This window comes from Oryx dammah, unplaced genomic scaffold, assembly GCF_014754425.2.
Source record: "Oryx dammah isolate SB20612 unplaced genomic scaffold, SCBI_Odam_1.1 HiC_scaffold_8, whole genome shotgun sequence".
NCBI classification, from domain to species: domain Eukaryota; kingdom Metazoa; phylum Chordata; class Mammalia; order Artiodactyla; family Bovidae; genus Oryx; species Oryx dammah.
In genome coordinates this window covers 18,336,637-18,347,045 of record NW_024070192.1, presented here as the reverse complement: position 1 = coordinate 18,347,045, position 10,409 = coordinate 18,336,637, and the positions used below count along the sequence as shown (strand labels likewise).

General features: G+C 59.8%; 1 protein-coding gene across 1 annotated transcript in view; it reads right to left on the bottom strand.

The window, feature by feature from the left end:
- FAM171A2 (family with sequence similarity 171 member A2) overlaps window positions 1-9,181 on the bottom strand; it is a 10,489-nt gene extending 1,308 nt beyond the window's left edge. Inside the window, exons 1-8 of the mRNA XM_040245151.1 lie at window positions 9,007-9,181; window positions 5,421-5,648; window positions 5,100-5,192; window positions 2,462-2,620; window positions 2,179-2,358; window positions 1,961-2,077; window positions 1,709-1,835; window positions 15-1,135 (exon numbers count right to left, since the gene is read on the bottom strand). Coding sequence (XP_040101085.1) covers window positions 15-1,135; window positions 1,709-1,835; window positions 1,961-2,077; window positions 2,179-2,358; window positions 2,462-2,620; window positions 5,100-5,192; window positions 5,421-5,648; window positions 9,007-9,124 — 2,143 coding nt within the window. The 5' untranslated portion in view covers window positions 9,125-9,181. The remainder of the gene's footprint in view (window positions 1-14; window positions 1,136-1,708; window positions 1,836-1,960; window positions 2,078-2,178; window positions 2,359-2,461; window positions 2,621-5,099; window positions 5,193-5,420; window positions 5,649-9,006) is intronic.
- Window positions 9,182-10,409: the final 1,228 nt, after the last annotated feature.

The window sequence follows — 10,409 nt, the reverse complement described above, 5'->3', positions numbered from 1 at the left end:
CGGCGGCGGCGGGGCGGCGGCCGGGGCGCGCTCCCGCTCCTCCCGCAGGGGCCGCCGGCGCGCCGGCCGCGCCTCGTGCACGTCGACGCCCGAGTCCAGGCTGGCGTCCGTGCTGCGGCCGCCGCCGCCCGCCTGCAGGTCGATGTACGAGTGGCGCACTTGCGAGTTGGAGCGCCCGTCGAGGGACACGAACCAGGCGCGCGGGTGAGGCTTCACACCCAGTTCCAGCAGCTTCTTCTCGGTCAGGGCCTGCAGCTCTCCGTTGAGCTGCGCCATCGTCGACTCGTTGAACAGCACCGGGATAGTGACCGAACCGCTGACCGGCGCCGCGCGCCCACTCCCCCAGCCCTCGCCGCCACCACCCCCGCCGCCCTCGCCCCCCGCGCCCGAGTGGCCTGGCATCAGAGGGCGCTGGGGGTCGGGCTGGGGAAAAGGGCGTGCGGGGCCGGGGGCCGCGCCCTCGGGCGGGGCCGACTCCTCTCCTGCCCCCGTTGCGCCCGCCTCGCCTCCTAGCCGCACGTAGTGCGCGGGGATCACCAGAGTGGGCATGACGTTGCGGTAGACGCTGTCCTTAAGGTGGTCGATGGAGCCGCAGAAGATGAGCTGCCCGGCCTGGCTGAGCGACGGAGGCCGCGCCAGCTGGTCCACCGACTGCGACAGCAGGAAGTCGGGGGTTTTGCTCTCGGCCGCCCCCTTGTGGCCCAGGTAGTGCTCGAAGGGCGGCGGTGGCGAGGGCGGCTCCTGCAGAAAGGCCGGGGTCCCCGGGGCCCCCCGCTGGTACTCCTCCAGGCCTGGCTCCAGCCCGGCGGGACCCTCGACGGAGCGGGCGCCCTTGAGCCCGGCGCCCTCGCCCCCGCGGGCACCCGTAGGCTCGGCGACTGGGCGGCTGGCGGAGCGCGGCTTGGCACGGAAGAAGTCGTCCCGGGAGGTGGTCAAGTCCCGGGAGCTGGAGAAGGCGGAGTGGAGGGGCCCTGGAGGTGGAGCCTCGGGGTCCCCCGACGTAGCGGGCTCCAGGGGTCCCCCACAGATGAGGTGGAGCTGGGACATCGAGGTGGCCTGGTCTCGTTTGTTACCGTCAGAGGGGCCGGAGAGCTGCAGCTTGCGGTGCTGTTGCCGCGGCTTCAGGCAGCGCCTCCTGGAGACACGGGGGCAGATCAGGGTGTCAAAAAGGGTGGGGGTCCCTGACCCTGAAGTTGGAAGATGGGTTTGGGTATAGTTGGAGGGGGTCCTAACAATGCCTGGGACTCAGGAGAGAGGATGGGGAGCCCAGGTGGATCCTGGGAGAGGTTTGTGGACAGAATTGGAGTGTCTGTGGGAGGTCCAGCAGGCAGCGGTATCTATCTGGGTCCCACCTCGGGGTAAACCGCACTCCGTGGTTCATGGCAGGTGCAGTGAAAGCCGGGGAGGGACCTAGGCCAACCAGGGCCATGTGTGGCCTCAGGTCCCCTGGAAGTGGGGGCTGGGGTGGTAGAAGCAGCTGCAGATGGTCTCTGGAGGGGCCTGGCCTGCAGCTCCTGCCTCCTCTCCCGGACTTCTCTGAAGTCACCAGTCTTTCCTGGCAGCGCCTTAAGAATCCCAGTGGTGTTTTATGCATCTCTGGGGCCCCAGCACCTGGCTCAAGACCAGGCATGGAGCAGGCCTCAGGCCATGGCTGGGATGAGGGGGCTTGGGCATCGGGAGGCTGTGGGAGGGGATAGGGGGCACTCACCGACAGTAGTAGACGAGCAGACACAGCAGAATGAGCACGAGCAGGGCCAGAGCTGCCAGGATGGTGAGCAGGAAGATAGTGTGGTAGGTGCCGATGTCCTGGATGCCCGATGTGATGGTGACCAGCCCTGTGCCAGGTGAGGGCTTAGCATTCCCAGGGGTGGCTGTCCCTCCTGCCATTCAGAAGGAGTCCACTCTCCCCGCCTCCCCTTCTACCACCACTCCCGGTCCCTGCTGCCCCCCCAACTCTCACCAGCCGTGGGGGAGGCCATGGCGGCTGCCCAGTACCCCAGCTGAGGGGAGATGAAGGTCCAGTAGAGCTGCCGGCCTTCCTTTCGGATCACACCTGTGCCATTGCGTACCCACAGCCCTGGGAGAGGCAGGGCTTTCAGCAAACTCAGTGTCCCCAACTTAAGTCCCACTTTTTTTCCCCAAACTCTAGCACCTGCACAACCCCCCCCAGGCACTCACCACTCTTGGGGTCGAACCTCCAGGCTGGAATGCTGGTGCCCACGGCGAGGGCACGAGGTTCTGAGGGCACTGGCAGGGATAGGTGAATGGGGCCTGAGAGCGGCACCTCTGTCCCATTACCTGCCAGCAGGTGCACGCTCACAGCGGCCACGGGCATCAGCTCCAGCCAGGAGCCGTTGCCTGCAGGAAGGGGACACAAGGGCTGAGGGCTAAGTCCTGGTGGTGGCGGGGCGCGGTGGGGGATGGGGGGCAGAATCCCTTCTGTGGCTGGCACCCAGCATACCTGAGCTGGAGGCCTCCGTGCCCAGGAAGGCAGGGAAAGCCCGCATTTCCTGCTGGGTGCTGGCAGGTGTGAGCGAAGCCCAGAGCTGGCTGTAGGTAGAAGTGACGGGCAGGCGGGCAGCCCGGCGCTGGAACTGCACCCAGGGCTGGGAGCGGGCACCTGGAATGGAGAGAAGGGCTGCAGTGGCCTGGCCAGGCACAAGCTGCCCCAGAGACCAGAACAGAAAGCAAGTATCTGAGGCAGGGGTCCCCAACCTCCGGGCCACGGACAGTACCTCCTGTCAGATCAGCAGTGGTGTTAGATTAGGAAGAAAGTGCACAATAAAGATAATGTGCTTGAATTATCCTGAAATCACCCCCAAGCCCGGTCTGTGGAAAAGCTGACTTCTACAAAACCAGTCCCTGGTGCCAGAAAGGTTGTGAACCACTGATCTAAGGAGAAGGGGAGCCAATGGGTCAGAGCACGTGGGAAGGCCAGGGAGGGTGGTAACTTGGGGAGAGAACTGGGCAGGCTTAGAATGGTAACTTTGAAGGGGCAGGGCCCTGAAATCTGCTCCAGTAACTACTAGACACACAGGGCTGTTAAGCACTTGACATGTAGCTAGTGGGACTGGGGAACTGCATTTATTTTTCACTCTAAGAAGTTTAATGAATTTTTAATTTATTCAAATTTAAATAGCTACACGTGGCTCCTGCATTTAACAACTTAGGTTTTGGATGTCTGTCTGTCTTGAAGCAGAGGGAATGTATAAATAATATTCCAATATAATATGGTAATAGCTAACATTTACTAAGCTTTCAGATATGCTGGGCACTGTTCTAAGCAGGTTACTTACATTAACCCCTGTAATTAGCACAACAGCCCCTGAGGTAGGTGCCTTTATTATCAGCCCCATTTTAAAGATGCAGAATTAGAGGCAGGAAAGATTCAGTAACTTCCCCAAGGTCACTGGAGCCCGATGGAAGCCCAGGCAATCGGGTACCAGGGCCCCTCCCCTCACTCACCATAACATCCTGCCTCCCTCTTGAAATAGCAGGTTGCAAAGGGAGCTTGCCCTGCCTATCTTGGGAATAGTCTATGGAGCCCTGCAGGGTGAGTAAGACTCAGGCAGGAAAGAAAGTGGGAAGGGACTTCTCAGAGGACTGACAGGAGGAAGGCCTGGGGCATGAGACGACTGGCTGGTTGGGGGAAGACAGGTGACTGGAGTGGGAGGCAAGCAAGGCAGCCAGCAGCACACAGGCTCATGGAGGGCTCTGCCAGCTTTGTGAAAGAGTCTAGGTTTTCTACTGAAAGCAGTGGGAGCCGTGGGAGGGCTTTCAGCTAGGGGGCAATAAAGGGTTCCTCTGGCATTTTAGAAACCTCCAAAGACATTTTAGAAGCCTCTGGTTCAGGATCAGAGAGAAGGAGATGAGCAAACAAGAGTAATGTGGAGATAAGGATTCAAGCTAAGAATATAAATTGGGGAGGGGAGGCACCCTGTTCAGAACCCACATTGGCTCCCCAGTACTAGCCAGATGGAAGCTACCCTCTGCCTGGCTGCATCAACCAGTCTACACCAGGCACCCCTCCTGTACAGCCAGACCAGAACACCCTTACAGTCCCTTTCTGCCCCTGCATCTATTTTTTGGAGGAGCAGGGGGGCGCTGTGCTGGGTCTTGCTGTGGCTCATGGGTTCTTTGTTTCAGCGTGTGGACTTTCTCTAGTCGCAGTATGCAGGCTCTAGAGCATGTGGGCTTAGTTGCCCCATGGCATATGGAATTTTAGTTCCCAGACCAGGGATCGAACCCACATCTGCATTGGAAGGTAGATTCTCAACCACTAGACCACCAGGGAAGTCCTTGCCCCCGAATCTCGATTCTGCTCCAGTGAAGGTGCCTTTGCTCCCTCTTCATGAGCCCACTTGTCCCACAGCTCCCATCACCAGCTCCTCTCACCCTGCTGTTGTCCCACGTGAAGGTCCTCTCAGTAGTGAACGCAGCTGCCCTCCACTCCACAGCCCTGCCTACTCTGGTTATTTCAGGGTTTGCAGTGTTCTGTCTTTCTGTTTGTCAGTGAATTCCACAAGGCGAGGAGCCAGTTAATTTTCCTCACCATTATCCCCCAGCACACGACCTGGCACAGCACAGGGGCTGCAGCAAGTATCAACTGGGTGAGACTGAAAGTCTAGGGGTGGACAAGGTCCACTGCGGGATTGCTCCAGGCCTCACACTTGATAGGTGTTCTGTGTCTGTGGATTGACCCTAGTATTGAACATAGTCAGGCACCCAGTAGGTGCACAAGAAGTGCCTGTAGATCCACTGAAGACAAGGTGGCAGGAAGTGGGAATTCTAATGGTAGGAGAAGAGGGAGAACAGAAACCACGAGAAGCCCCCCAAACAGCAGGTGTTAATTGACCACCTTTTGTGCTGTTTTTCACCTGCCTGATGCCATTTAACCCTTAGCTCAATTTGACAACATAGATCCTATCAATATTCACATCTTACCGACAAACTAACTGAGGCTCAGAGAGGTTAAGTGACTCGCCCAAGGGCACCCAGCCAAACTGTGGCAGAGGGGAGCACTCTATACCCAGGTCAGGGATAGGGAAGGGAGGCTGGAGTGGGTGGAGGAGAGGGGACTGGAGAAGGGAGAGTCTTACCAGGAGAGCCCAGGAGGATGTGCACCAGGTCCTCATAGAGGATGAGGGTGGCCGGCCGCTCAGGGAGCAGGTAGAGGCTGACTGACGCATACACTGCAGGAGGGGTGGCCTGTCAGCTTAAGAGAAAGCCCCCCTCCCCCAGGCCGGGCACTCCCACCATCTGAATCCCAGTGACTTCATCCTCTCTCAGCCCCTTCTGCATACCCCGGCCCAGGCAGCAACTGCTAGAAAGCCTGCCCCTCCGCCCCCAAGAGCTATTTTGGGAAGGGGCTGATGGGGTCAGCTGCTCCCTCCCCCCACTCCAGCTGCCCCTGCACTCACAGGGCAGCTTGTCAACACGCCAGGGCACAGAGTTGGTGAGGAAGCCAGGGCGGGCAGCAGTAACCAGCACCCAGGTGCCCAGGCGGTAGCTGAGGGGCAGTGTGGCCACGCCCTCTGAGTCCGTGGTGCCGGCAGCCAGCAGCATCCGGTTTCCAAACACATCCACTGAGGCCCGGGCCAAGGGCACCAGCTCCCCGCTCACATACACCTGCACCTTGATCAGGATCTCTGTGGGCAAGATCGGGTGAGGGGAGTAAGGAGGAGGGAGCGGGGATGAGAAACCCAGGAGGAGCCTCAAGATCAGAAGAGGGAGCTGTGGTTGGGAGTGGCTTTGGGACCCAGGCTAGACAAGGTATTATGAGCCAGCATTTATAGAGCCCTCATGTTAACCTCACATTAGCCTGTGAGGTAGGCGGTACTGTTAACATATTTCATCAAGTCTAACACATGCACATTTTGACATTTTAACATTCTGAACTCAGGCTGTGCGTAAGATTGATGATATCATAATTGTAATCCGGCAGCGTTTTTTTTTTTTTTTTTGCTGGCACATGAAATAAATAATGGTGTATCTTACAGTCAGTGATGCATTAGACCCAATAAAATATGCTTGTAGCCCATTTTATAGCTAAGGAAACTGAGGCTCAAAGGGTTTAGATTCTTGCCCTACAGTTAAGTAGGAGATCTGGGATCCAAACCTGGGAGTCTGTCTCTAGACCCAGATCCTTAACCACTGGACTCTATGGGGGTGGTGTCAGGGAGAGGAGAGGGAAGGAGAGCTGAGAAAGGATGAATAACCGGCAAACCAGGGATCTGCAAGTGGAGCAGAGAGGAAAGCGGTCAAGAGTCAGTCATTTGGAAGGGAGGAAGAGGGGTTGGGGCAGAGTTTGGGTTCTCAAGAAAAAACCCGAGAAAGGGACACCAGCAGGCTGGCCATTCCCATCATTCAGCCTCTTCCCAGAATCCTGTGCATGAGCCTGTCTCCCTTCAGATTTAGGGACTCAAACAACCCCTGAGCTCCAACAAGTACCCCCTGACCCCTCCCCCTCACAGGGACTGCCAGCCCCCTCCCAGCTGGTCAGCTACAGCCAGTCACCATGGCAACGCCCTCATTCCTCCCAGGAGATGGGCAGCGAGCTGGGGCCCTGGCAAGGGGAAGGAGATCTGGGGGGCCGACACAGGCCCAAGGGTAACCAGTATAGAGGGGGCTGGGAAGCGAAGTCTAGGTCTTTCTTTGCAGCCACCTTGGCCCCTGGCCCCAGGATGGTCTGGCCAGGATGGGCCTGCAGGTGTCCCGAGCTCAGAGGGGCTGACAGAGGAGGGACCAGGCCAGAGTTGTTCTCATGGATTCTGCAGCATCCTCTCTGACCCACAGCGCTAACTACCCCTTCCTACTCGGCGCAGTTCTTCCTCAAGAACATCCTCACCCCTCTCTTGTTGCTAAGAATGGGAGTAGGTATCTTGTCTGAAAAGGTACAGAGGCCGCAGTGTGGGGGCCCCGGGGGAGTGGGCGGGGTGCTAGACACAAACCTATGAGAGTCCAGGTGCAGAAGGACGAGCCCGGAACTGAGGGCAGCAGGGCACGAGGAGGTCATGGGGCCTCACGTGGAGTCTGACACGCAACAGCGACAGGTGTCTCGTCTCAGGCTTTCAACCAACCCCAGGGCCAGCGCCACGCCTGCCCTTGGCATCCCGTCCAGCTGTTCGCCTGAGCCCACCTCCCTCTCGCCTCCCAGGCCAGAGCCCAGCTCAGAGGGTGGGTGTGCATGCACTCGACCCTTTCCTGCTTTCGGGTTCTCCTGGGTACTGAGCCTGTCCACACTCCCCCTCTCCTCACCACCACCCAGCAGGAATTCTGAGAAGCCAGAGGGGCCTGCGGGCTCCCCACCCCTACCCCGGGCTAGGAGCAGCTGGATGGAGCAGCTGGGAAGAAGGGACCTGGGAGTCTGGAATATGGTCATTTGAAGGAATGCCTTGGGTTCAAGGGCCAGAGCCTCAGAAAAGGGGAGGGGTCCTAGGGAATAAGACAGGGGTGGGCAGGTAAGGCCTGAGGAGGCATCAATGCCAAGCTGGGGAGGGGATGGGCAGGTGCCTAGCAGAGTCCCCCTTTCTCCTGAACCTGGGCCCCTAGCCAGCAACCTGGGAGAACCCCCTCTTCTGGCTCATTTCCAGCCAATTCCCTGGGCTCCCTCCCCAGGCGTGCAGCTCTTGAGGAAGAGGCTTCCTGAAAAAACAGGGCCCCTTCCTACCCATCAGAGCCTCCACCCCTGCAGAGAGCAGGGGAGACTGAGGCCAGGGAGGTCCTTCCCCATTCCTCAGAGCTTGACATTCCACCCAGGATCCGCCTGTCCAGGCTTCAGCCCTGCCTCATTCCAGGAGGAAATCCGACCCCCTCCCATCATCCGGACCTTACTTCCCTCATCCAGACACCACCCACCCTCCTGCTTTTCCTGCCAGCTCCTTGATGGAAAGGCAAAGAGTAGAGAGCACCATGTCAGGCCGGGATGTGGCTCAGAGGCAGGAGTGGGGAGGACAGTGGCTGGGGTGGGGGGCTGGGGGTCAGGGGCTAGGAGGCAGGTGCAGGGCTGGGGTGGGGTGGACGCCCCTGAGAACCCTGGCATCGGTAGGGAGTCATGGCCTAGCCCTCCCGCCCTCTCCCGCGGCAGGAGCCAACCCCGCCCCCACCTCACACCCACCTGGGCCCGTGAGGCGCTGGGAGGGTCTCCTCCACTGCGATGGAGAGGTAAGAGGAGGAGGGGGTGAGCTGGGGGCGGGCTGGGGCAGGAGTGGCTGAAGGCTTGCTGGACGGGGACCCAGGCACCTGCCCTTCCAGCCGACACTGCCCACAGCCAGTTAGCCAGCTCAGCATGGCTCCTCCACCAACCACAGCCCTGCCATGCGCCTTGAGCTGGGAATCAACGTACCCCCTTTTCCAGACAACCCCCCAGCTGCAGCCCCTCCTCCATCACGGGCCAATCGGCGTTTCTTTGGTGCACCCCAAATTCTGAACCTGGGGCCAGCGGGGGGCAGTTAGGCTCCAGGGCGAAGAACCCCATTCGAGCAGCCAATCCGCCCACCGCCTCACCCACTCCCCCTTCTCCCCTCCCCCCTTCAAACCCAGCTCCAGGCGCCCAGCCCCCGTCCAGGCCCAGGGTGGCAGCCGCTGCCTGCGCCCCCAACCCAGCGGGAGTCGGGAGCGAGGAACCCGCTGGGGGCTGCGGAGCGGGCGCCCGCCCCAGCCCGCCCCTGGGCGGGTGTCTCCGATAGACAATGGCTCTGGCAGCAGCGCCTCGCGGACCAGGAGGGAGAAAAACAAGGCAGGAGGGGGCGGTGGCACGGAGCCTGGGGACCCTGGCCCTCCCCATTGTGCCTCCCCGAGACCCCCGTCCGGCGGTCTCCCTCTCCCTCCCTCCTCTCCCCCGTAAGCGACGACCCCAGGTCGCCTAGCTCCCCCCACCCAAATCCAGGGAATAGAATACCCCTCAATTCACAAGCGCCGCGAAGAAGCGGCTGGCGGGCGGGTCCCGATCGGGGGTAGGAGGGGTACGCAGGCCCAGGATCAGTGCCCCTCCCGACCAAGACTCACCCTGCGGGCTGGGGGGCTCCGGCGGCGACTTGCCGGGAGCCCGGGAGGCGCCGCCGAGCAGCAGCCCCAGCAGCGGCAGCAGCCGCGCGAGGACGTTGGGGCCACTCGGCGGCGGCATCGCGGGGCTCGGCCCGGCCCTAGCGGCCCATGGCTCCCGCCCGGCCCCGCTCGGCCGGCCCCGCTCAGCCCCAGCTCAGCGCCGCGCCGCGCGGCTCGGGCTCCCGCTCTGGCTGCGGTGGCCGCTCCGCGCGATTGTCTCCGCCTGGAGCCGCCGCCAGCGCCCCCTGCAGGCGGCGCCCCACCCCGCGGGCCTCCGGGCGCCGCCCCCTCGATGCCCGCAGCCCACTCCGCAGCCCCCGCTGCGCGCCCAGACCCCCGGCTGGAAGGGAGTGTAGCGAATAGGGTCAGTCCACTGGGGTTCTCGGAGTTCCAGGGCCCTCAAAATTGGGTGCCAAATTTGGGGGGGGGGGAATTGCTGTTGCTTACAACACAAAGAGTTGCTCATGAGTGTCTCCGAAAACTCAAGAACTGCGCGGTCCTCTCCGCACAAACAACCTGCGCGGTGCTGGGAAGGTAGGGTGCAGTCTCGTTGGGAATAACCCCGGTCCGGGTTCTGTCTAGCTTCTTCCTCCTCTTGAGTTCTAAGCAAGTTCCTTAGCCTTCTGCTCCACAGCCTTCCTTTAAGATGAGAGTTGTGGTAATCTCTGCCTTGTAGGATTATTGTAAGGATTAAGAGATAATGATGCAAAGGGTGCTTTACTGGAGCGCAACAGATATTGCTGTTGGCTCAGGGTGAGGTTCACCCTCAGGGTGAGGCTCACCACTGCCCGGTAGTATATTCATCCCTGGGCAAACCAAATGCTTAGAACCGCACGTTTGAATTCCACACTGGAAGCTTGCCCTGGCACCCACCAATCTCTCCTTCTTTCCAGTTTCTGGTCATCTTTACCATTCAACTTGGTCAAATCCTCACTAATCTGTATCCCTCTTCTGGTTTTCTCTTGCTTGTCACCTTCTCTTTCTCACAATATGGTGCCCTGAAGGGGCCTGGACACTTAGGGTAAGGAACTCCCCATCCCTCAGAGGTCAAGCTTTTTTCCTGGTTAGGTGCGTCTGTTGGGTCTCCTGACAAGGACACATAATTATGAGCTTGTGAACAAAACCACCTGATTGATTCTTTCTCTCTTTCCCTCCCTCCTTCCCTTCCTCTCTCTCTCATTCTCCCTTCCTTCCTCCCTTCCTCTATCCCTTTTCCTTTCTTTCTCACAAATTTCCATCTATTCATATTTCCCCCGTCTAATTCTTATGTAACCAATTTTTTTTTCACAACCTCAACACAGGATTTAGCACTCATTCCTGGTGAATTTCATCTTGTTGGTTTCAACCCAACTTTACAATCTGTC